Source organism: Phyllopteryx taeniolatus, chromosome 22 (assembly GCF_024500385.1).
Source record: "Phyllopteryx taeniolatus isolate TA_2022b chromosome 22, UOR_Ptae_1.2, whole genome shotgun sequence".
Classification (NCBI taxonomy): Eukaryota; Metazoa; Chordata; class Actinopteri; order Syngnathiformes; family Syngnathidae; genus Phyllopteryx; species Phyllopteryx taeniolatus.
In genome coordinates this window covers 1038253-1060441 of record NC_084523.1, presented here as the reverse complement: position 1 = coordinate 1060441, position 22189 = coordinate 1038253, and the positions used below count along the sequence as shown (strand labels likewise).

The 22189-nt window shown below is 43.4% G+C and overlaps 2 protein-coding genes across 5 annotated transcripts in view; one reads left to right on the top strand and one right to left on the bottom strand.

The window, feature by feature from the left end:
- pphln1 (periphilin 1) overlaps nt 1–22189 on the top strand; it is an 84294-nt gene that overhangs the window by 12649 nt on the left and 49456 nt on the right. The gene's annotated exons all lie outside the window — the stretch shown is intronic.
- Nucleotides 178–21282, bottom strand: prickle1b (prickle homolog 1b). Of its 2 annotated transcripts, none has more exons than XM_061762075.1 (8): nt 20884–21282; nt 6380–6577; nt 5875–5988; nt 4889–5026; nt 2821–3024; nt 2553–2739; nt 1481–2458; nt 178–1400 (listed from the first exon to the last, which is right to left on the bottom strand). In XM_061762075.1, exons 2-8 carry the CDS (start codon nt 6563–6565, stop codon nt 475–477), a joined length of 2733 nt encoding a protein of 910 aa, XP_061618059.1. In that variant the 5' UTR covers nt 6566–6577; nt 20884–21282; the 3' UTR covers nt 178–474. The 2 variants fall into 2 exon arrangements, with proteins under 2 accessions (XP_061618059.1, XP_061618058.1); XM_061762074.1 differs by lacking the exon at nt 20884–21282 and adding an exon at nt 8849–9157.

Sequence of the window (22189 nt, the reverse complement as noted above, 5' to 3'; positions counted from 1 at the left end):
TACAGTATTCAAATCTTAACTTAGTATTTACAGTACAATTTTACTATTTTCCGTTAAATTATTTAGTTAGTTTCTTCGTCTACGTGCATCATCCACCTTTGTGTAGTTTACCTATTGACTGTACACGTAGCTGTAAAACCCAGATCAATATTTGAAAAAAAAAAACTAACCATTAAATGCTTTTACTAAAACCGTTCTTTATTTGTCTGCACAAAAGGCTACTCTGTAGCCTGTGCTTCACATAAAAACTCAACATCAAATGAATTTACACATTTCTGACTATAATTTAGTTGGGTTTTTTGGTCATTGCAACAATTAAAGACTCATTCCTTCCATAGATAGTAGCCTAATTACAACTCTGCATATATCAAAAGCTCTTTAACCTGTACAAAACATTTGTGTTAAGAAAAAAAAAAAATCAAAAAAACAATTTGTTGCCTTATGCAGGTCTTTAGTGTTAATGCAGACTGAGCTTTAAGAGAGAATACAGTTTTTGGAGCGGTGGCTCTTTCTGCGACCAGTCTTTGAGCCATGGCTTTGGGACGAGAGGGCAATGACCCTCGGATAGTCCTCAGCATAGAAGCGCCCAGCGGGTCGAGGCTGGGGGATAGGCTGGCCCAGGAAGTATCCCTCCTCTTCAGAGTCTGAAGATGATGAAGAGCAAGTGGAACACCACTCATCCTCATCTTTGTAGAGACCCATAAAATGCTCAACCCGAGGGTCTGCCTGGGATGGGCCATGAATCATATAGTCTGACCGGGTTTGAGAGTACACCAGTTGTTGACTTGGAGACCTTTGGCGTGGGTTGGCTAGATTCTGTCGGTGATGTCGATATGGTCTCTGTGCCTTTTCCAAAGGTATCATGTTAAGAGCAATGTCCGAATGGGTTTTGCGGCTCCTGTGGTGTCTACTGTGGTGGGAATGCTGTCTGTTGCGCCCATGGTGACTTGGACGGCTTCTTTCCCTGCCCACCTGATCATGGGCATAGGCCCTCCGCTGTGGCCTCTCACTCATAGGATGCTTTCTAATATTGACCTCAAATCCATCATTATATCCATTATCCACAGTGTCTTCTGTGAACTTGACCATCTGAGGAGGCCTGGACTGTGACTTGGTCCTCCTCAGAGCTGGTGCATGGACAAATGCAGAAGACGGTGCTTCTGAATGGGGGTACGAAGAGAGAAGTCCTCCCCTGGTTGCAATCTCTCCGCCTTGTGCCGTCTCCTGTTCCCCCTTCTCCGAGTTAAGGTTGAGAGAGTTGTTACTGCGGTGAAGATGAGATGAATTAAATGTCCCCATGTTGCTCATTTTCTCACAGTCATCTCCCACCAAAGATTCCTGCATTGTATGTAGGGCGTACAACATAGGCCTGTCCCGGCAATCTCCATCAACTGATGCACCTAGGGAAGCAGAAAGTGCATGTTTTACACATTTTTAGTGGGAAGCAGTAAACATTAAAAACAAACATCCTCCTCCTTACCAGTGATGTTTGACAGTGCCAGTGAGTCCATGGAGTCTCCCACACCCTGCCCCGCCTTCCTCAGCTCATCTGCAATACATTCCAGTGTATCTTGGTACCACTGTCTGTTCTCTGGCCATAGGGTATGTTTGTCTGCACTGGAGTGGTCCTGATCTTGGTCAAACTCTAGCTCTTGGATCTTTCTGGCACTGGCAGGTCCTGGATGACTTCCGTAGGCTGAGTCTCCCAGTCCATCCTGAGATTGGGCCCAGTACATTTCCGGAAGATGCTTCTTGTTCATGAGTCCAGGGCTAAGGCTATTGGATCGGGATTGATTGGAAGTTTGGCTCTGGGTAGGACTGGTAGGGGTAGGTGAAGAGGCAGTGATTCCAAGGGTATCTGGCTTTAGCCAAGGGTCAGAAACACTTTGACGGTTTCTGTCATTGCTGGTACTGGGAGACTTTAGGGATGGCTGCTGAATCTGGTGCAACATTCCTTTATCACCAAACTTGAGCAAAAGCTGAGTCATATAGTCTTCATGCTGGGCCCATTCCTCTGGGTCCTCCTCTGCCCCAGCATCCTGTTCCTCACGATCCCTCCAGAACCTTTCCTCATCCAGGCCTAGATGTGAAAGTTTCTGCCCAATGATATCAATATCCCCATCAACTTCCCCCTCAACAAACTTGTACTCGCACGCAGAGACCACGGTGGAGGGGTTTAAGACTTGAGACTGTCTCCACTGTTCAGCGGGCCTGCTGCTCTTACCCATGCGGACACTACGCCGGGATTCACGAGAACGAGCAGACTGGAAGGCTGAGTCAGAAGAATCAGAGGTGTGGATATCCTCTCCTTGACCGCAGGCCTTTGAGCAGTAGATGCGCCCTTGTTTTGGCAGGAATGGACAGCCCAGCAAGGACATCTTACACTGAGCACAACAGAAGCACTCATCTGTGGCATGCCAATGTCCACCTTCGTAGGTCATTTGAGCGTGGTCCACTCCTTTAGGACAATCGGATGGACGACACATTGTGAATAAGGAGAGGAACATGACCTTGGGTACTCAAAAGTTGTTGAATCCAAATGGTTGACTTACCAATATTTTCACCACAGGCCTCACAGTACTCTGCATACAGTGACTCGAAACACCCGCAGCAGTAGGGCCGGCCGTCTTTCATGATGTAGCGTTGCCCCCCTAACATTGTCCCGCACTCAAAACAGGCAAAGTGCTTCATGTGCCAATGATGGCCCTCCGCCTCTGTGCACTCATCTGCGAAGATAATCTTAAGGAGAAATGCACATGAATGTTTGAAGTGTTATTAACCCCAACATAGATGATACTCAACACTGTTGCTGCTACGTACCTCGTCGCAAGAGGAGCATCTTGGTTTCATAAGCTCTGCATGGTGTCTTCCACAGAGGATCTTGCCATTTTGGTAGAAATAGATCAAATCCACAAGCACCTCTTGACACGTAGCACACACAAAGCATGCCGGATGCCAGCAGGGGTTCGGTCCAGCCCTCGAGGCAAAGATCGCCATCTCCCCTCCATTGATGCCCCCGCCACACTGCCAAACATGTGAAATGATGCATGGAAGTCATATTCTAGGCATCTTGTTAATGCAGTGGCTCTGCTGACAATCTACTGATACCCATGTTTAAATTACAAGTCATTTTTTTTTAAATAGACATGTTCGTTCCTGTTAAGAGTTTGGAGAGAATCTAAAGCATCTGCAGAGGTGCTAAGACCAAAAAAGCCTCTCATGTTAGCCAATCATAACACATCTATGAAACCAGAACTACTGCTAAAACTAATGCCACATTGATGCAAAGCATTTTAATCTTTTAAAACAAAACCACAGTTTGTGTTTCACATCTTTCAAAATAGATGCCTGTCCCTTTTAATTCAGGATTTGCTGTTCTAGTAGTTGACATTCACTCATTTAAGTAAGCATTGTCTTTCAGTTGGCCTTGTTTTTTTTTGTTTTTTGTTTTTTTATATGAGAGTCATAAATGTATTCACCCTAACCGTAACTGGACCACCAGAGCTTCACCAGAGCTAACCGTCCTTGGTCTGGAGTCACCAGAGATTGTATGACGCGACAGAGATTGTTAAAGTGTGCCTGAAAGCCCTATCACAAGTCTTTATTTAACCCACAAGAGCGAGGGGACGCCAATAGACGGCAATAGGATAGCATGCCCAGCTGTTTGCTATTATTGCGAGTGGACAGACGGGGCCTTGGCTCATGTATGCCCCTGAGAATGACGGAAAGTTGGAGACTCATAAATTGTCTGTGAACACGTGTGCATTCATAGGTATAGGTGTACACAACCGTGGTTGCGTGACATATGGCTTTGTATAGATGGGAATGCGAGTTATGAACAAATGAATGTATGACAGGGTGGCATTTCCTCCATGGATTAGTGTGTGTGTGTGTGTGTGTCAGCATGTGTTGCTACTTCTCAACATATGATGTGTTTGTTAGCATCTATTTTTGGGCGCTGACCAGCTCTCAACCCAAAGGAACATAGCTAGCATAGCCAAGCAGAGGATGTGGTTTCCTTACTGGTCGGGGCTTTAATTTGCTCAATTCCAGTGAATGTTGAAAGGAAGTTTTCCGTGATCTTAATTAAGGACCTTTTCAAGTGGTATGAAAACCATTGCCACATTCAAACAACAAATGGTTTTCGGGGTTGTTGTGTTGGTTGAGATCTTAAAGTTAAGGGTGGTGCATTTGCAACTCATTTGCAAAAGCATGCTATATTCTCTAGTTGCATCCGGCGGTGGTTTTCAGTTTTTTTTTTTTTTTTTTTAGCAAGATTTCACAATAAGTACTTGGAAGTTTTTCCCACAAGAACTTTTGGGGGTAAGTTTTGTTAAGATTGCGACATTGGTTACATTTTCCTTCCGTTTTAGGGAATAGGTCATGAATCTTAGCCAAAACATTTGAGCGGGTTATGTATGAATGTATACAATATGGTGTTGATACAAATTAGGATTGTTCAGCCTTGCCTGCACTCGAGTGTATGGCCTTCTAGTTTGAAGACCATGTAAATTATGTGTAATTATAATCCACATACCGTGACTGATTTTGCAAAAGTTGATTTCGAAACCTGCACTTGCGCTAACAGTTTGTCCTGCTGAGATGTAGATTGTTGGCAGGAAATTGGTCGACGTCCTCTTGGGGAGCTGACTTCACCTCTCAGCTGGAGCGTAAGATTTCCCCCGCTTCCTCCAAATAATGAGGACCGCATTTATTAGCAAATTCCAAACCATCACGCCAGCCAATCAGACCAGCTTAAGATCTAAATAGCGTGAGACCCACCAGTTGGTTTTCGTCAAAGTAGAAAGTGTCTGATAGCTCCATGAGCTCTAAACGACCTCGTCATGTGTGTGTGCGATTGCTCACGGGCATCCGTGCGGCTACCTACGTTTTCGCAGCGAGTGTGTTGCAGAGCTCGGGGCAGGATCTTGGGCGTTCCCCTCCCGAGCGCCTCTCTCTTCCGCTGGGCGCTGAACATGCGAAGCTCCCTGTTCTCCTCCTCTGTTAGAGACTGGCAGTAGCGAACCTAGTCGAGACAAAGTAGTTTCAGTGGAGCTGCCGAAAAGAAGAAAACTTTGGGGCGGCGTATCAATCTGAAAAAGTGGTTTATTTTAAACTCCTCTGCTCAACTCGTTGCCTGTGTTTGTTTAGAAATGGTGATGAATTCCCAGATAAAAGACCACGACTTATCCTAACAACACGCTGCTGCGTTCCGGCGCACTTTCTCCCTCCCTAACCACAGAAACGCAAGGAATTCTTCCTCCTCAATCACCAACAAACATTGTAAAACCGCCCCAACAAACACCGTTTGTGTTGACTAGACTTATTGTGTATCCGCTGTGTGTTTATACAGAGACCACCTTAGTCAGACAGAGCAGCCCTCGCGTGGGTAGATAAAGCTCCCCACCGTATCTCCTAATGTAAACTCTTATCAGCGCAGATGTGAAAGGAGGGCTGGTTTACGCACCATAAAGCTGTTCTATAGATGAGGGAATGTGGCTATTGCTCTGTGTTAGTCCAGGCTTTAATCAGCTGTTGTTGTTTTTTTATTGCCAACAGGCCACCACTTTCTCCGTGGTCGTGAACGGGTTTCGGTTGAAATTGAAGGAAGCTTTCAGTCAAAAACAAACTGTTGGCTGTGGTTGAAACTCCTAGTTTGCTGTTGATTCAATCTACTTTGAATAAAATGTATATTTGACATGCCATTTTTTTATTTTTTTTTAATACTAAATTTGGTCTACCATCTCTCAGTGGAGGAGTCTTTTAATTTAGTGTGTGATTGCGTAGAACAAACACTGAAAGTGTAATGATAAAAAAAACACCGTTTGCCCAATTCCCTCGGAAATTGCATGGAAATATTGTTGGCGCCGTTACCTCATTGTCGTGAGGGGGCAGCTGGTAGAGGAGCTGTCTGATCCGGTGTTTCTCACCGGAGCTGTTCACGTACGGCACCTTGTCCTCCGGCAGACAGGAGAAATACATCTGGACCTGCAGGTGAAAACCAATGCATGAATTTAACAGTGATGATAATTGAGAATTTGGTACAATCCGTCACAGTTTGGTATGAATGAGGGCGCAAACAGTAAATATATGGAATCAATAGAGAACGGCTGCTTGTGTGTGTGTCTGTGTGCGTGCACGCGCCCCTTTTTTTTTTTTTTTTTTTTCCTCCCTGATTCATTGAGCTAACATGTCAATCTCAATCCTGCCACAGGCAACCGACTGTGAAAACTCTAGAGGTGAAAGAGTAGTTTGCTTAACCCATTTCCCTCTAAAAGTATAAAATGTTTATTTATTTTGTGCATTTTAATGGGGAGGATGAAAATTCTTGAGAAGCAACATACACTTAGTCAGATGCTGGTAAACGTTGAGGCTCTACCTGCTCAGGCCTAAGTCCTGGCGGCACCCATGCGTACTCCTCCAGTGCACAGCCAGAGTCGTCGTCCGAGGTGGAGCTCCTCTGGAAGCTCATGGACACCTTGCCCTTCTTCGCCCCAGGAATAGGCTCCATGTCTGGGACTCGATGCGAAGGACGCTCCCCTCGTTCACTGCGCTCCGGGTTCATCTTGCGCGGTCGCTGCAGGCATTAAATAGCAGAGAACTGTCATGTTTTTTTGGTCGGCACCCCATTAGGGACGTGAGTCCTTTCATGCTTGATGAGAAATCAAAAAATACCACTTAAGAGGCTCTCCAGATTATGTGTAATGGAAAAATCCAACAACGCTTTTCCGTTAAGTCTAAAAGAGTTGTATTCCAGTGATGTGCCCTCTTTCTGAAACCAGAGATTTTCATGCATGAACAGGTTTTGTCCAGTTCTTTAATTCTGCACTCGGCGTGCTTGGACAACAGATGTTGCCAGCCAGTAAACATCTGTTGCTTTCCAAGTTGTGCAAGAACATATGTAAGGCTACCATGGCCTGGATGGCTAGCACCGCTTGAAATATGCGTAAGACCAGAAATTGACTATTGCATAACTTGAGCAGGGAAAATAAAGCTGAGGAAAGCTCGAGTCGAGTGTTCGAAAGAGCCTTTCAAGCACATTAAGACTTGAAGAGGGCTCTCGTCTTCTATCCTGCACATGCAGAACCGAACTTGTTTTGGGGCAAACAGACGCTTCACATTATCATTGCAGAACGCACGTAGGTGCGATCTTTTACATGCATGAGGGCGGCACTATCAGGGTCATTAGGATCCTGATGGCCTCTAGTGGCAAAACAATAGTGCGCTAGATGGGTGTAACTGTCAGGCCAAGTATGCGCGGCTAGAGCCTATAGTAGCTTTTAGATGAGATCCTGTGAATGGGAAAATATCGATTAGTAATTCACTTCAGACAGAATAGACGACAGGCACTGCTTCCATCCATTGCAAATGTCTGCCACCCTGAAACAAGGACTGACAAGTATTAGCATTTTCCCCATTAGCATACAGTTCCGTCAGAGAAAGCCCAGGGCCTCAAAACACCAAATTTGCACATTAAAAATGCTGTTAAAGGCCAAAGCAGAGCTGCTGTATTTAGACAAAGGGGTATTTGAATGTCGCTTTGTTCTTCTGTGCCTAATCTATCAGGTTTTATGGTCTGATAGATAATGTTATCACTCTGAGAATTCTTTTTCCACCCACTCTACACCACTATCTCACGTAACCTAGTTAGGACCAGACTGCAGCACAATGCCTTAAGCCTTATTTTGTAGCACTCCATCAATGACTGTTTGATAAATTCATGGATGGATAAATACTTTTATTAAGCCTGTTTGCCATTTACACTCAAGATAATCATATTTTATTTGTGAGTTCTGAAAGAGACCACTGTGTTAAATGGAGGGAAATGTATTTATTTTTTTAAATCAAGAAAGATCATCATTTGAATCTAAAACCCTCACTGTATTATAAACACCATTTGTTTATTGGGACACGAAACCCACCTAATTAACCAATTTCCACACCACTATATCCTCCTGCGTCGTCTCGCATCCTCAAGACGTTGCAGATTCCTGGGTCCGACCTACACTGTCAACGCACATTACGCCTTGGCAATAACACAATGGTTGTCTTTGTGGGGAAAACACAAACAGAAATCGCCACCCGGTCCTCCTCCTGAAGGCAGGTGGCGACAGGGGGAAGGTTGGCTGAGTAAGGGTGCACTTTTTTTTTTTTTTTTAAAAAAGGTATTTAAAGAGTCACAACATCGGGGCCTGTGTAAACACGGGCCAGATGTAGTCGGCTAACGGTTAACTGCACGCTCCTCCCCCGCTTGACTGACACTTTTAGAGGGGTTTCTCCTTCAACGCTGATGCTGGCGTGAGTAGGTCAAAAAGTTATTTCAAACATAACTCCTCATTTACTCAAAACAATACTTGATTGCAACAAGCGGCGTCATTATGACACAGTTGGGTCTAAAGACACACAGGAGGCACTTCACTAACTGGTTTTATGTTTTTAGAGATTTATTTAACTATTTATTATTATTTTAGTATTATGTTACATGTACAGTCCTTTGTTTCAGCTGTGTTTTTTTAAGTTCTCTATAAAGTTGAGTTGTGCTGTTATTCACCTAATTGGCAGAAGGTATATGACTCGAGATTTGTAGCTGAGGAAGACAAAGTTGGAGGCAAATGCTGACGCCGAGAAGCAAATGTTCCTCAATGGTTGAGGGAATGCATTAAATAGTGGAGTTCAAAGGCCGAGGTCATCACTTCTTCACCGCTTAAGTGTGTTATTTTAGGGCCAAATGGGTGTCACGGGGTGCACGAGGCACTTCACACAGCTGGAGCGAGGCCACTCGCGCACACAAACATTACAAATAATGTGATACGAGACATGGATCGACATCTTAATGTTTGGTCCTTACCTCCAGGAAAAGCATCGTTCTTTCCAGCTGATCTGAACGTTCACTCACAACCCTCACAGCCACACTTGCGCGCACTCTACATATCTGCGGCATCAAGGCCGACGTGTCTTTGCGCTACCCAGTTCCAGATTGAACTTGGTTAGGAAGTGCCCTCCTCCCTCCTTCAGATGTCTCCGAAAGTTAGGAGGGGGGGTCCCTTTGCAGCCGCAGAGCACCTCATTTAGGCGTCCAGAAATCCTTGAGGTGTTCAAGTGATGCCTCTATCTGGAGTGTCTCAAGATCCCAAGTGTGCAGTGAGTGCATGTGTGTAGGACGGTCTGGCTCGCTGGCCCCTCCCTCATTCCTCCCCTCACCAGCAAATAGCCTGCCACTGTTCACTGCAACAACGCTGATTATAATCATGTTATCCTTTCATTTTCCTCTTTTAAATAAATGTCCCAGCGTATTAGTCACGTTCATTTTCACTCCATTGCTGAGAACTAAAGCAATTGACACCGTCAAAATTTGGTCCGTTCTGCTTTAAAAATTCTAACAAAAGTAGACATTTGTGACTTCTTGTCATGCCGCAGGAGCTCTAAGGTGATTATTTGGACAAGGTCGCAACCATCTGTCATTGCAAGGTCTGAAAAGCAGGAATCGTTTAAAACGCTCCGGGATGAAAAATGAGTTTACTCAATTGTCCGGCGGGACAAAGACGGCCCCTCTGCCCCTGACAACCGGGCTAAGTGACTTAACAGAGGGGACGACGGGGCTGTTTGTCACATGCCAAGTTAGCTGCCGCGAATGAGGAATGGCTCGCTTTGCTAACTCACTTATGGATGGCGTTTTGGCAATGCAGCCTACTTTCCTGGCAGTGCGACTTAGCAACTGAGTGTGAAACTTTAGTTTGTGTTGGGAACCAAATGCGGTGACTTAAATGAGTGTTCATAATGGACACCTCGCTATAAGGCAGAAGACAGGATTTCTTGCGTGTATGGGTCATTTTCATATGATTTGATCAATAACCGTAAGGACCACTGAGTATTATGAGTATTTTGAATTATTTGTTGGCAGTTATCCATCAAGAAAAAAAATACTTCATAAGTAATATTTTTTTTCAAACTTTGAATGGCCAAATTTTTAATGGGTTTGACATTTTAGAATCAGTTATTCACTTGTATCCTCAGAGTTTTAAGGTCAACACACGTAAAGTGTGCAGCTCACACGATTTTTAGGAAGCCGTTTGTCTTTACCGTTATGCACGTTTGTCTTTACCGTGATTAAAAACAAGTTGTTTTTTTAACGTCTTCACCATTATGGATCCAATTGCTGTATATGAAAATTACCCATGTGTAGTAAAAGAAATTGTCTCATACTCCAATTATAATTTCTCCAAGTGGCCTATTATTTCTTCATGCATTTCATTTCATAAAATGCCTACAATTGGGGGAAATGTGGAAAAAGTCCCGAATTGTGCTCCAATAATATGTCTGGAGGTGAAATGTCCAAGTATTTCCATGTGTGCTCTGTGAAGCGCTACGATAATAGAAGGGAGACAATGAGTTGGGGAGTAAAGCTGAATGGAGCATGAGTGGCCTCGTCCCACACAATAGGTACATATCGGTCTTTCACGCTGGGCATGGACTTGTGGTTCTTTAGGGGCCCCAAAATGGGAGCATTGACCTTGTCGTCTCCTCTCTTTCCTCTTCTAAAGGAAATTGGAACAAATCTTGAATGCGTTGTCCACGGTGCAGCTGATTATTAGATCATTGGTTTACAGGATATTGTTATTGGAATCATGGAAGTCCCTCCCGGAGTAGAAGAGTGTTATTGCAAAGCGACGACATCATGTTTAGCAGTTCTTTGCTGAGTCATTAGAAATGTGCTGAATAGATTATACTCTGCTTCAATTCACATGTCCAACGACCGTGAGCACAAACTTAACTAATGGAGGGTTTATGCAGTTACCTCTGACCCCAAGCATTTGCCAGTACAAACACTTGATGCTTGTGAAAAGGGATGCGATTGTTTCCTTTGGATTCATTTTTTATGTTTTAGTTTCCACCTTTCGACTATATGGATGATATTTAAGGTTGGATTTGACACAAGTAGTACACACGGCACACATTTACTGTTGCTTGACTATACGTTGCTCCAAAACCCAAATTGTAATTTGGGCTGTTCTGAGCCTGGAGGGAGGCTTTGTAAAACTAAAGTGCTCCATTTCCATCAGTAATGGTCATTCTCACTTGCACTCAACAACCGCCACTGTTTCATCCCCAAGAGGGACGACAGCAGTGAACTGAGCCCTTAGAATGTAAATATCACAGGCAATGACCCTCCCCTTGCTCTGAACCAGAAGTCACAAGGACAAGCGATGAGGAGTCTCAACTTGTTGCGGCGTCATAAAAAGCAAATGATAGCGGCCATTCCTGATGCTAAAGTAGCGTAAAACACAAAGACGGAGCATGCAAGATTTTTGACTTGACTGACGTTTCTACCCCCAAATAGGAACTTGTCTTGGTTTTTAAAAGTCAATATTACCACATTCAACGATCACGACCTACAAGAAAGTCCTAAATACAGGAACCCAAATCATTTTTACAGATAAACTGTTGTTGTTGCGAACAGAGCCACCGTCCATAAAACCTTCCACGCATACCCCGTCTGTTGACGAGCCTTGACATATAAAACACCAAGGGGGCATGTCTAAATCGAAACGCTCTGCGATTTATGACGCTGATTATCATAGCTAAGTATATCTGCCGTACCTATTTCAGATTTATATGACCCCAGGCCATATGCACAGCTGCGGTCCATCCAATTCGCATCCCCTCAGTTTCTCCCGGTTAGCCCCAAAGGTAGTCCTCGCTAACAGCTTGGCGCAGGTCTTGCTCAGGGTTCTTACCAGTTCAGTGTTAATATTCCTTGACCCTCCTAAACTATGGGTCATTTAGGCTCCTCGTCATAAAACCCAATGCTGAGATTTGCTAACCACCGTAGGGTGTTACTTAATCGCCTTTAGGACAATGGAGGCAGCCGTAAAAGTGCCGTAAAATGCAGGAAATTGTCAAGTACATGACAAAGGGACCTTCAGAAGCGGTTGTGAAGTACTGGCATTAGTTACCATTCAGTGTTCGAACTAATTAGTTGCATGATGAATTAGTTTCTTATGCCGAGCCTTTTCTACATCTGCGTTGTTTTTTTTCCCCCCCTTATCAGATGATTTTTTATTTTTATTTATTTTATTTTTTTTTTCAGAAAAAAAAGGCTCTCTCTTCCGAAAGGACTTCTTTAGACAGCACAGAAGCTTCTCACTATTAGTCTTTAAACACCAGCCCTTGGTCTTCCTGTAGGCTTAGGTACTCACAAACCAACGCACCCCCCTCAGGTAAATGGTATCCACAGTGGAATATTAATAACAAAGGTCTTGTACAAAATAAAAAAAAATCAGGATTATTGTCTTATTCCTAATGAAAACCTATCTGATTGCACCTAAAATAAGACTCATCACTTCAAAAGTAACTTGTTTTTCGTCAGTTTTCACGCGTTTCTAATTTTTACTTGAAATAAGTAGAACGAAATGCCAGTGGACTTTTTTTCTTGTCCGAAAACAAGTTACTTTTTATGTGATGAGTCGTATTTTAAGTGTAGTCAGATTTAGTTTTGGCTTTAAATATTGCGAACAGAGCTATAATCTATAAAAAAAAAATTAACTTGTTTTCAGACAATTTTTACTTGTTTCAAGCGAATTATTAGTTGAAATTAGCTTGAAACAAGTGACTTTTTACATGAGTGATTTTAAGTGATCAAGTTAATTTTAATGAGATTAGACAAAGATGACAAAGACACACAGGAGGCACTTCACTAACTGGTTTTATGTTTTTAGACAAAGATGCAAGTATTGCTGCACATCATAACACTAAATGGGTCATTGCAGGTCCTCCCAGGTAAAACATTGACACTGAACTGAGACGAAATTAACATGAAGGCAGAGTGTGTTTTCACACGTGCTTACCACTTCATTGAGGAACTGCAATACAAGTGAGAAACACACAAAACTGGAATACCCATTAGGAAACAATGGAGTCCTGGTGTGTGTGTGTGTGTGTGTGTGTGTGTGTGTGTGTTTGTGTGTGTGTGTGCGCGAGTCTTGTGCATCTTATCCCGCACCGATTCGATTGCGACGTTAATAAGATCCAGAGGTCACTGTCGTGTGTGTGTGTGTTTTTATTTGGATTCTACTGGACCAAAAATGTGATATCCCAGTGGGGACTGATTTTCTTTCGGACCACACACAATGCAAAACAGCATGCAGATACGCTTGGTGCAGTTTTCTTAGGAGGATAATTTTAGTTGAAAATTCTCACGTGCAAATTGACCCCTAAATTAACCATTTTAGCAACCCCCAACACACACACACACACACACACAATGAATTTAGTATAAGAGATGTAGGCCAGGGATTGAGGGTGTGTACACAACGGCTTAATGACAAGTCTCTGAAGGGATGGTACATCAGTCAAGCGTCACAGATACACATTTATGTGGTTGGTAGTAACACAACTGGGAACATCTCTTTGCCACATTGCGCTACTTCAAACACAACAAGAGCGAACAATGACAAGTCCGACCAAGTTTGCCCGCCGTGGCCCTCCAGTCCTGTGCGCCCCGCACGGGCTGGCGCAGTTCTCAGGTGTGTGAGCGAAACCATATCAGCTTTGGATCCACAGCAGACGCTTTTGTTATGTGGGTTACTAAGCTAGCAGTGCCATAGAGGCAGATAAGAAAACAGCTGAGAGCTATCCGCTTAGCTCAGCACGTAGGCTTTTACTGCCAGTTTTGGATGCCACGAGGGCGAAAGATATGGAGGCTACGGGACAATGGCTTTGAATAAACTCAGCACCGCAGGAAAAGTGGTGCGATTCGCCATTTTCTAAGACGTCTGCTTCCCTCTTCTCCTTGGTTCTATTTTGGCGAAGCTGGCCTGATGTTCACGGGACATTTTCAAAGCCTGTCTTACCCTCACGCCGTTCCTCCCTCCTCATTCCCTACCCGGCTGTCGTCTCCCCGCCGGCCATATCCTTAGATGGCCTCTCCGTTAATTTGGACCAACGTGATTGTTCCGACTAAAACCCTCCTCCGGGTTTACTATCAGTCCTGCACGGCCTTGGTCTCAGCTCTCTAAACACATTGAAGACTAATCTGCAACAGATGGAAGAGGCAACAGAGAGAGGAAGTGGTTTTAAAGGCTCTACAACGTATTTGTACCCTTCGGAACCAAATTATGGGGTTTCAGGCAAATCATTGGATGGCCGTAATGATGTGCACGACAGTTCACCAAGGGGCTCCACTGGACATATTTGGACTTCCAAGCTGTCCATCCACAACCAGATGTCTGAAAACACCCTGAAGGGCATTCCAGGTGACGTTTCCACTCCTTCCTAGTCTCCAAAAGTTGTGAATCAACCAAAATCTGTGCGACGTATCAAAAGCCATGTACTGTATGTACACATAAACAAGCCCGAGCATGTTGGATTTCACGGTCGGCTGGTCGGGGATAATGAACGCCTTCGCTCGCAGCTTAGCGTCTGGTTTTTGAGGTCAATAGTGTAAACACAACAGACACTTTTAAGTACCTCATTAATGCAAAGGGCAATTTAAAGCTCGCTTTCACGAAGACGAGGAAGGACCAAATGGATCTCATGGCACTGTAGCTCAGACAACAGTCAAATTACTGTTTGTATCGCGGGGGCACTTGGAAAGCCCCGAGCTTTTCATCCGCTAACCACTAGGGTTGACGATGCTTCCGCTCGTGAAGAAGAAACATTGCAAAGTAAGGGCATTAACCCTACTTACTTACACTATCAGGGGGGCGTGTATGAGAGTATTATTCAAACCTGGCATTTACTTTTTTTTTGGGTTTGGGGGGGGGGGGGGAGGGGGGGCTACAAAATAAGCAGAGAATGTCAACACGTTCAAGCATCCACTTGAGCCCGCCTTTGCATATTTCATTGTCTTGTATTCATATTTTGCAGTTAAAAAAAAATGTGCTTGCAGATCATGTGGGTCATTTTGATAGAATTTGATCAATAACGGTAAAGACATGGCCCACTGAATTTCCTTTTGAAAATCTATTCATTTTACTGATTCGAGGCAGCCATTTTGCATTCGCACAATAATAGCAGACAGCAAAATAAATGGCCTTATTGGTGAGATATGAATGAATTTGTGAAAGTATCGGAACTATTGCACGTCTTGACCGTTATTATGATTGTATAAAGACAAAGAGTGTAATGGGTTGAATGAGTAATTAGGATCATTTATGCACTTGTATCTGCGGAATTTGAAGGGCAACACATAAATTGGCAACACATAAATTGTTTCAATTTTTTATGAAGCTGTTTGTGTTTACTGTTATACACTTTGGGAAATTTTGAAATCATCAATAACTTGGGTGTCATAAACAACACTACATTGTATTTTTTTATTTATTTTTTCTACGTGTCTTTACAGTTATTGATTCAATTATATGAAAATGACCCACGTGTCATCGGCATCATACATGAAGCGATGGAACACAAGAACAAGAGAATACATGCAGCTGTTGAACAAATACAGTCAGAAAAGGGACTCCGCGCCCTCGCTTTTCCAAGATTCCACTCGCTTCCCGACTCCGAGTAGCATCAGATTGGAGGAAACCATTTCCCCTCTGGATGAAATCCCCAGGGACGATGCGAGGCGACAAAGAGATAGTCGGTCTGCAGACAGTGGTGACCACCCAGGGGGAAAGATGTCATGTTGATTTTGCGTTTTATTATTTCGTGAGTCATCTTGCTAAGAAACTAAGAAAATACATGGAGCCCGAAGTAAACTGAAGACCAGAGTATCAAGCAGATGGGGCCGATTTAGACAGGACTATATTATCCTACAACAACCGAACCAATGCAAGATAAGCTGTTTCTATTGCCATTTATCATGTTTTGATCAGCCACAGCCAAACATACAAACTGTAAATATTGTGAAATGTCATCTTTTCACTGACAACACAGAGATTGTTATTGCTTCCATGGCGATGCACGTCTGACATCATGCGCTAGTTGTGAGGTTTGAGTATTATCGTCACTTTTATCTGAGCATGCGGTCCTTAAGCTTGAGGTGAAAACGTCATTAAAATTGGCATATACTGTAGTTTGATATGGCAACCGCTAAAACTCCCAAAATCCATCATTCGCGTTACTTTCCTTACTTTCCTGTGTTTCTGGGTGGTCACATAACTGGCAATAATTACGTGCTTGTTGCAAAGACATCTTAAATGAGACGCTATCTATACTATTAGACTAACAAACCTTCTAATTATTATCATCTAATAATCACCTTTTTATGTCTGCATGGCTGGAGACTGGGGTGTCTGGGAAGGTTTTTGAGCATGTGTGTGTGTGTGTGTGTGTGAGAGGGCTTTAATCATCATCAAATAGAGCTGTGTGTACAGGTAATTAAGTTGGTGCCGAAGCGACTCTCACTCCCAGCCGGGAGTCTTCGCTCTGCGGTCTCACAATTCATGTAAGGGCATTTATTCCAAATCTGGCTGACTTGCACTCGCCGCAAACTGACCATAATACGGGCCTTGTGCAGCCAGTGCGGCCTGCCGGGTTCAGTGTGTAACCACTAGAGCGAAAAAGATCCATATTAATGGTCAGAGATGGAGTGCTGACAACCCCCCCCCAGTATGCTAAAACTGAGACGACACACTCTGTACAACCAAATGGAATTTGTGTGTGAATTGTTGGACTTCAGAATCGCATTCTTGGTTTGATGACTCAAAAGTAATTAACGAAAGAATCTGAATAGTTTTATCGATCGAAAGGTGAACTAGGAACAGGTTTTAGGATTTTTGTGTTGGCACCATCAAAGGCATTTACAGTATAATCAACCTTGAAACTTGCGTTATTTTATTGATGTATTTTTTTTTGCATTAACTTGCGAGGTCAGACTTGAGCTGTTACGGTGGGTGAACTCAACGACACAATAAGTAGCACTTTGGCAAATGGGGAACAGTTTACTGTCAAGCTAACCATAAAACAAAGAATTACATTTTGTATATTTAAAATGAACAAATAGCTCAGTCTTTGTCTGCTAGCTTAATGCTTACACTAAATAGTATCTAAAGTCTGTGCCACATTTTTGTCGTGTTCATTGTATTCTTCAGGTAATATACCTCTAGTGGTACTAGGCATTAAAATGAAAAAGAAATTGAAGATACAAGGGGGGTCTAATCAATTGTTTTCCATGACTGTATGTTGCAACACATGTATAGAGATAGTATGACGGTACTCAGTCATATGTTCTTTATCCTCCGCAATGAACGACCAGTATTAGTGCTGTACTGATGAGCTGGAGGAGTTGTGGTTTCTCTAAGAACAGTATAGCCGTCTGTGTGTTTTATACTGCCCCACGGTGGACAGGGCAGGCACAGCAGAAACAGCATAGACAAGACAGATTTATTCTTTGCAATATTTAATTGCGTCGTTACTGTTTTTAAAAAGTACAATATTATGGAGTGCTATTTTTCTTCATTGAAATACACATTACAACAAATATATTTTTATTTTTTTGGGGGGGGGGGCGGGGCGTGGAATCTCAGTCATTTAGCTTTAAAATCCAGCCCATTACGGTAATCAAATATTGCTTATGACTATTGGGTTTTCGCATTTTCACTGCACATGAGTCTCTCGCATAACCTATGAAGCCATTTGCGATGGCCTACAATATTTGAACATATTCCTTATTCAAATGAATTATTGGTGAAGCGGGCATATTTTGGCAATTAAGCAGTGTCACATTGTCATGGTCAGTCCTGCAATGGATTTTGACAAATTTCAAATGAAGCTCTTCCCCATTTTCAAAGAGACTTGTTTCGTTCTGATTGCTTCTGTTTCTCATTATTAACTGTTCTGTGTTTCTTTGCATATTAGCGCACACACAACCAGAGGGATCGCTGCTTGGCGAGTGTGTGTTTTCTGATGTTTGCAATGATTTACGCACCCCGGTGCTCGATTAATTCCAGCGTGCGGCTGCACAAATACGGCAGTGTGCGCACATGTTGGTCTGAGGTACAAGACTGACAGACGCGCGCACAGTCGGGGCAGTGTTGTGTGTGGATGTGGAGGTCTCTCGCACACGTATAGATAGACACGCATATGTAGCTCACATTCTTGTTTGTGTTTCTTATTAGCTCCATTTTTTTGATCTAATTCCAGTCTGTGCTGTGTGCATGGAAACATCTGACTGCCTCATCCCCAAAATCATGAGCCAGCCAGCTGCAAGACACCCGAAAAGTAGTTCCTAATAATCTGTGTTGTGCTGTAAAACAACATTAACTCGAGCATTTAAGCCACTATTCCTGTAAAATATGCATTTGCGGATTCTCATTTGTGCTTCTTCATTCCAAATTAAGCTAGGTGTTACAGTCATACTAATCCTCCTTTTGTTGTTGAGTGTAAGGTTTTTTTTTTTTTTTTTTTTTTTTTTTTTTTTTTTTTTTTTGCTTTCTAGGACAGTGTCCAACAATACCAAAACAATCTCTAAGGCTGGATTTCCTTTCTGGCACTGGAACAACAGCCCAAGAAGGAGAATTTGGGTTGCATATGACAAAACAAAGAACACTGAAGGATGGGGCCACTTATTGTGAACATATAACTGACAAAAAACATGCAGACGAGTTTCAACAGTGTCTCTGTTGGACACATTCTATCGCAGCTGAAAAGACACAGTGTAGTAATAGGACCTTTGAGCCTGCAATTCAATGGCTTCTTGCTCTGACAAACAAAAATCCTTATACAGAAGGATAGATTAAGGTTTGAGGCTTTTCTGGATTTGTTTTTCTTTCCTCCACCTTCAGGCTTCTGATTAGCTATGACAGTGGTTCTCGAACTTTTTACAGAAAATACCACTTAAAAAAAAAAAAAAAAGAAGGACTTAGCTCTTCAAGTACCAACATCAAGACCAACTTTAAAATACCGTAATAATAGGCCTAAATGTTTGAGGTTATGTGCTAAAAAGTATATTTAATTTTATTGTATGCATAATATGAACATTAACACTGCATTTAAATGCAAGAAAATGTACTTAAATAATAATTCAATCAAAATGCATTTCACATAAACATCCATCCATCCATTATCTGAGCCGCTTCTCCTCACTAGGGTCGCGGGCGTGCTGGAGCCTATCCCAGCTGTCATCGGGCAGGAGGCGGGGTACACCCTGAACTGGTTGCCAGCCAATCGCAGGGCACATTGAAACAAACAACCATTCGCACTCACAGTCATGCCTACGGGCAATTTAGAGTCTCCAATTAATGCATGTTTTTGGGATGTGGGAGGAAACCGGAGTGCCCGGAGAAAACCCACACAGGCACGGGGAGAACATGCAAACTCCACACAGGCGGGGACGGGGATTGAACCCCGGACCTCAGAACTGTGAGGCTGACGCTCTAACCAGTCGGCCACCGTGCCGCCTCACATAAACATGTAAAAAAATAAAAAAATAAATAAAAAAAAAAATAACCTAAATGTTTAAAAGCAAGCAGTTCGAAAAGATTAAATGCAAACGTACTGAATAGGGCCTGACTGAATCGGCCGGCCAATTTAATCGGATTATCATCCAAAAATCAATCATCAAGGGGCCAAGAATTAAGTTATTTTATTCATAATAGATTTTTTTTTTTAAATAATCGGTCGAATTAATTGTTTATCGGAATTTATCGGTCGGGGGCTAGTATGGAACGTAATAATTAAATGCAACTGAACCATACGTAGGCAGTGATTCTTTCACGTACCACTAGGGGGAGCCCGCGTACCACTGGTGGTACTCGTATCACACTTTGAGACTCACTGGCCTAAAACATTTAACGGTTGTAGCGCCACCTACTGCTATGCTGGCTTTTTAAAAGTACCTGCTGTGCATGCATAGGCGCTTGGCTTGACTGACCCCCGCGTGCATCAAAAATGGCTGACCAATTAACCGGAGCTTAACTCCCAACTGGATCCAAGCACCCTTTACACACACACACACACACGTCTCTGTGCACATATGTGCAGGAAGAGACGCAGACACACTCGCATGGAACTCACAAGTGCCACACACAGACAAGGAAACACACACTCACACGCACACAGATACATACTCATTAACAAAGGCTTAGCATTGCTTAGCGTTCCCCCCAGCAAAGAAGGGCCCCCCACGGAGGGGGGATACACACCTCACTCGTCACCTGATCCTCACCCTTGACTGCTCTGATCCTGAATCAGCAATGAAAACCCCGCCTGAGGTATCAGCTGGGATAAGCCCGCCACCGCCTTTAACCTTGCACAGGATCTGCTCTATCCCAAATGGATGGACGGATCGAATGGAGTTTGCAACTCAAAATAAATGCTCTCGCTGGGCTGCTTCTTTCCAATAAGCACCACTAGAGGCCGCTACTGGCTTCAGCACGTTTGACTGCTGTGATGTTTATCAGCACACCTCAAGTGGGCTCATTTTCCCAGATGAGATAGATGCACTCTGTTGATAAAAACTCTCAGAAAGAAAGTGCACCCTGACATTTTTTAATAGGCCACTATGACAGGACTCCTAATCACAATACCAGCGGCGGGTTATCAGACACGTTTATGGCCAGTCCGAGAGGCAAGGAGAGTGGGCTCGTAAAAGGACAGACAAGAGAAAGGCAGCAGGACCACCTGAGTGACAAGCAACAGCTGAGTCCACACATCTGGAAAGCTAAACTCGCACCCCCCTCAGCCCCGCTCAGTGCGTCTTGACACTTTTCAAGCTGAAAATCCCACACACTCAGCTGAAGTTTCTCTCCCACACCCTCCCTCAACCACAATTACTCAAATTTTATCTGATTTCTTTAATCAGCAGATCCAGTCACTTCCAGGTGGTTGGTTGCGTCAGAAAAATGCACTGTCATCATCACAACTCGAACACAAACTTGATTAAAAAGCTTTTTAATGATGGACCGAAAATGTTTGTTTGAAAAAGAGGTGAAAACTCACCCGAGAGGAAGCAGCTTGAATGGAGGGCTCTGGGTCGAATATTCCCTTAGAATGAAATGACTGCGGGGCATCTGTGCACAAGCCACTAAAACTAACTGCCAGCCTTCTGCAGGGTCATCTCTGAGTTGAGTCAGAGAGAGAATGACCAGGCGTGTGAGCTGTGTGCGCAGCTCTGGCACCAACTTACAGAGTCAAGGAACGATATTAGCAGTGCTGGATGTCTATTGGTTTAAACAAATACCCCCATCCCTCCTCCTCTTCCTCGTCCTCCCCTCCTCTGCTTCCACTACATGCACCCTCTCTCCTCACTTGGGACAGACAGCATGCAGTATTGTGTATTCCGCCCAATAAGCAACCGATCTTGAGATACTTTGAAGAATAGTAACTGTCCTGTCCACTATTTAACGGAACCTGATTTAACGGACTTCGGGACAGACAGCATGCAGTATTTGTGTATTCCGCCCAATAAGCAGCTGATCTTGGGATCACTGTCTTGTCTTAAAAGTACAGTACAACAAAATGTGATGAGGTCATCTTGAACTCTCAGTGACTGTCAAAGTCACCCTGATATAAGTTTCTATTTGGGTCATTTTCATACAATTTGAGCAGAAACGGTAAAGACATACCCCCATAGAATGAAATTTCGTGATTTGCAACATGTTTTCTGAAGATGCTAATTACATTTTGGGATTTACAGTGGAACCTCGATTGAACGGACCCCGATTTAACCGACTTCTGATGTAACGGACTTAAGAGAGTGTCCAGTTGGAACTTAAAATCGCCCTCCCATGCAGCAGTGAGCTAAGTTTGGATAAACTTTTCAAACATTTTAAAGCTTTTTAAAAAATATTTATTTCCAATAATTTTGTACTTTACTGGGTGTCTTTAGGCAGCGAAAAAAGTACCGAAGCATAATTTTGTTCTGTATTGGTGTTTTAGGCCACGATTAAGAGTGCTTCAATTTAACGGACAATCGGATTTAACGGACAGTTCCTCCCCCCTATTAATCCATTAAATCGAGGTCCCACTGTGTAGGATTTTTCTCCGATTGCTGTAAATGCCTTTTCCATGAAAACTAAAGGCTTCTTTATACTCGCGCGGACTGCGACTGCGCGGGGCAATTCGTCGGTCACGTGATGCAATGCGGGCGTTGTCGGCCACATGACCGCGGGAGTATAAAGAGGCCTTAACTGCAATGCAGCATAGGAATCTGTGAACTGAAGTGCCAGGATGTGGCAGCCATTTTGCATTCATACAAGAGGACAAATAGATTGGTGTTTTGTCAGAGGCATGTATAAATTTGTCA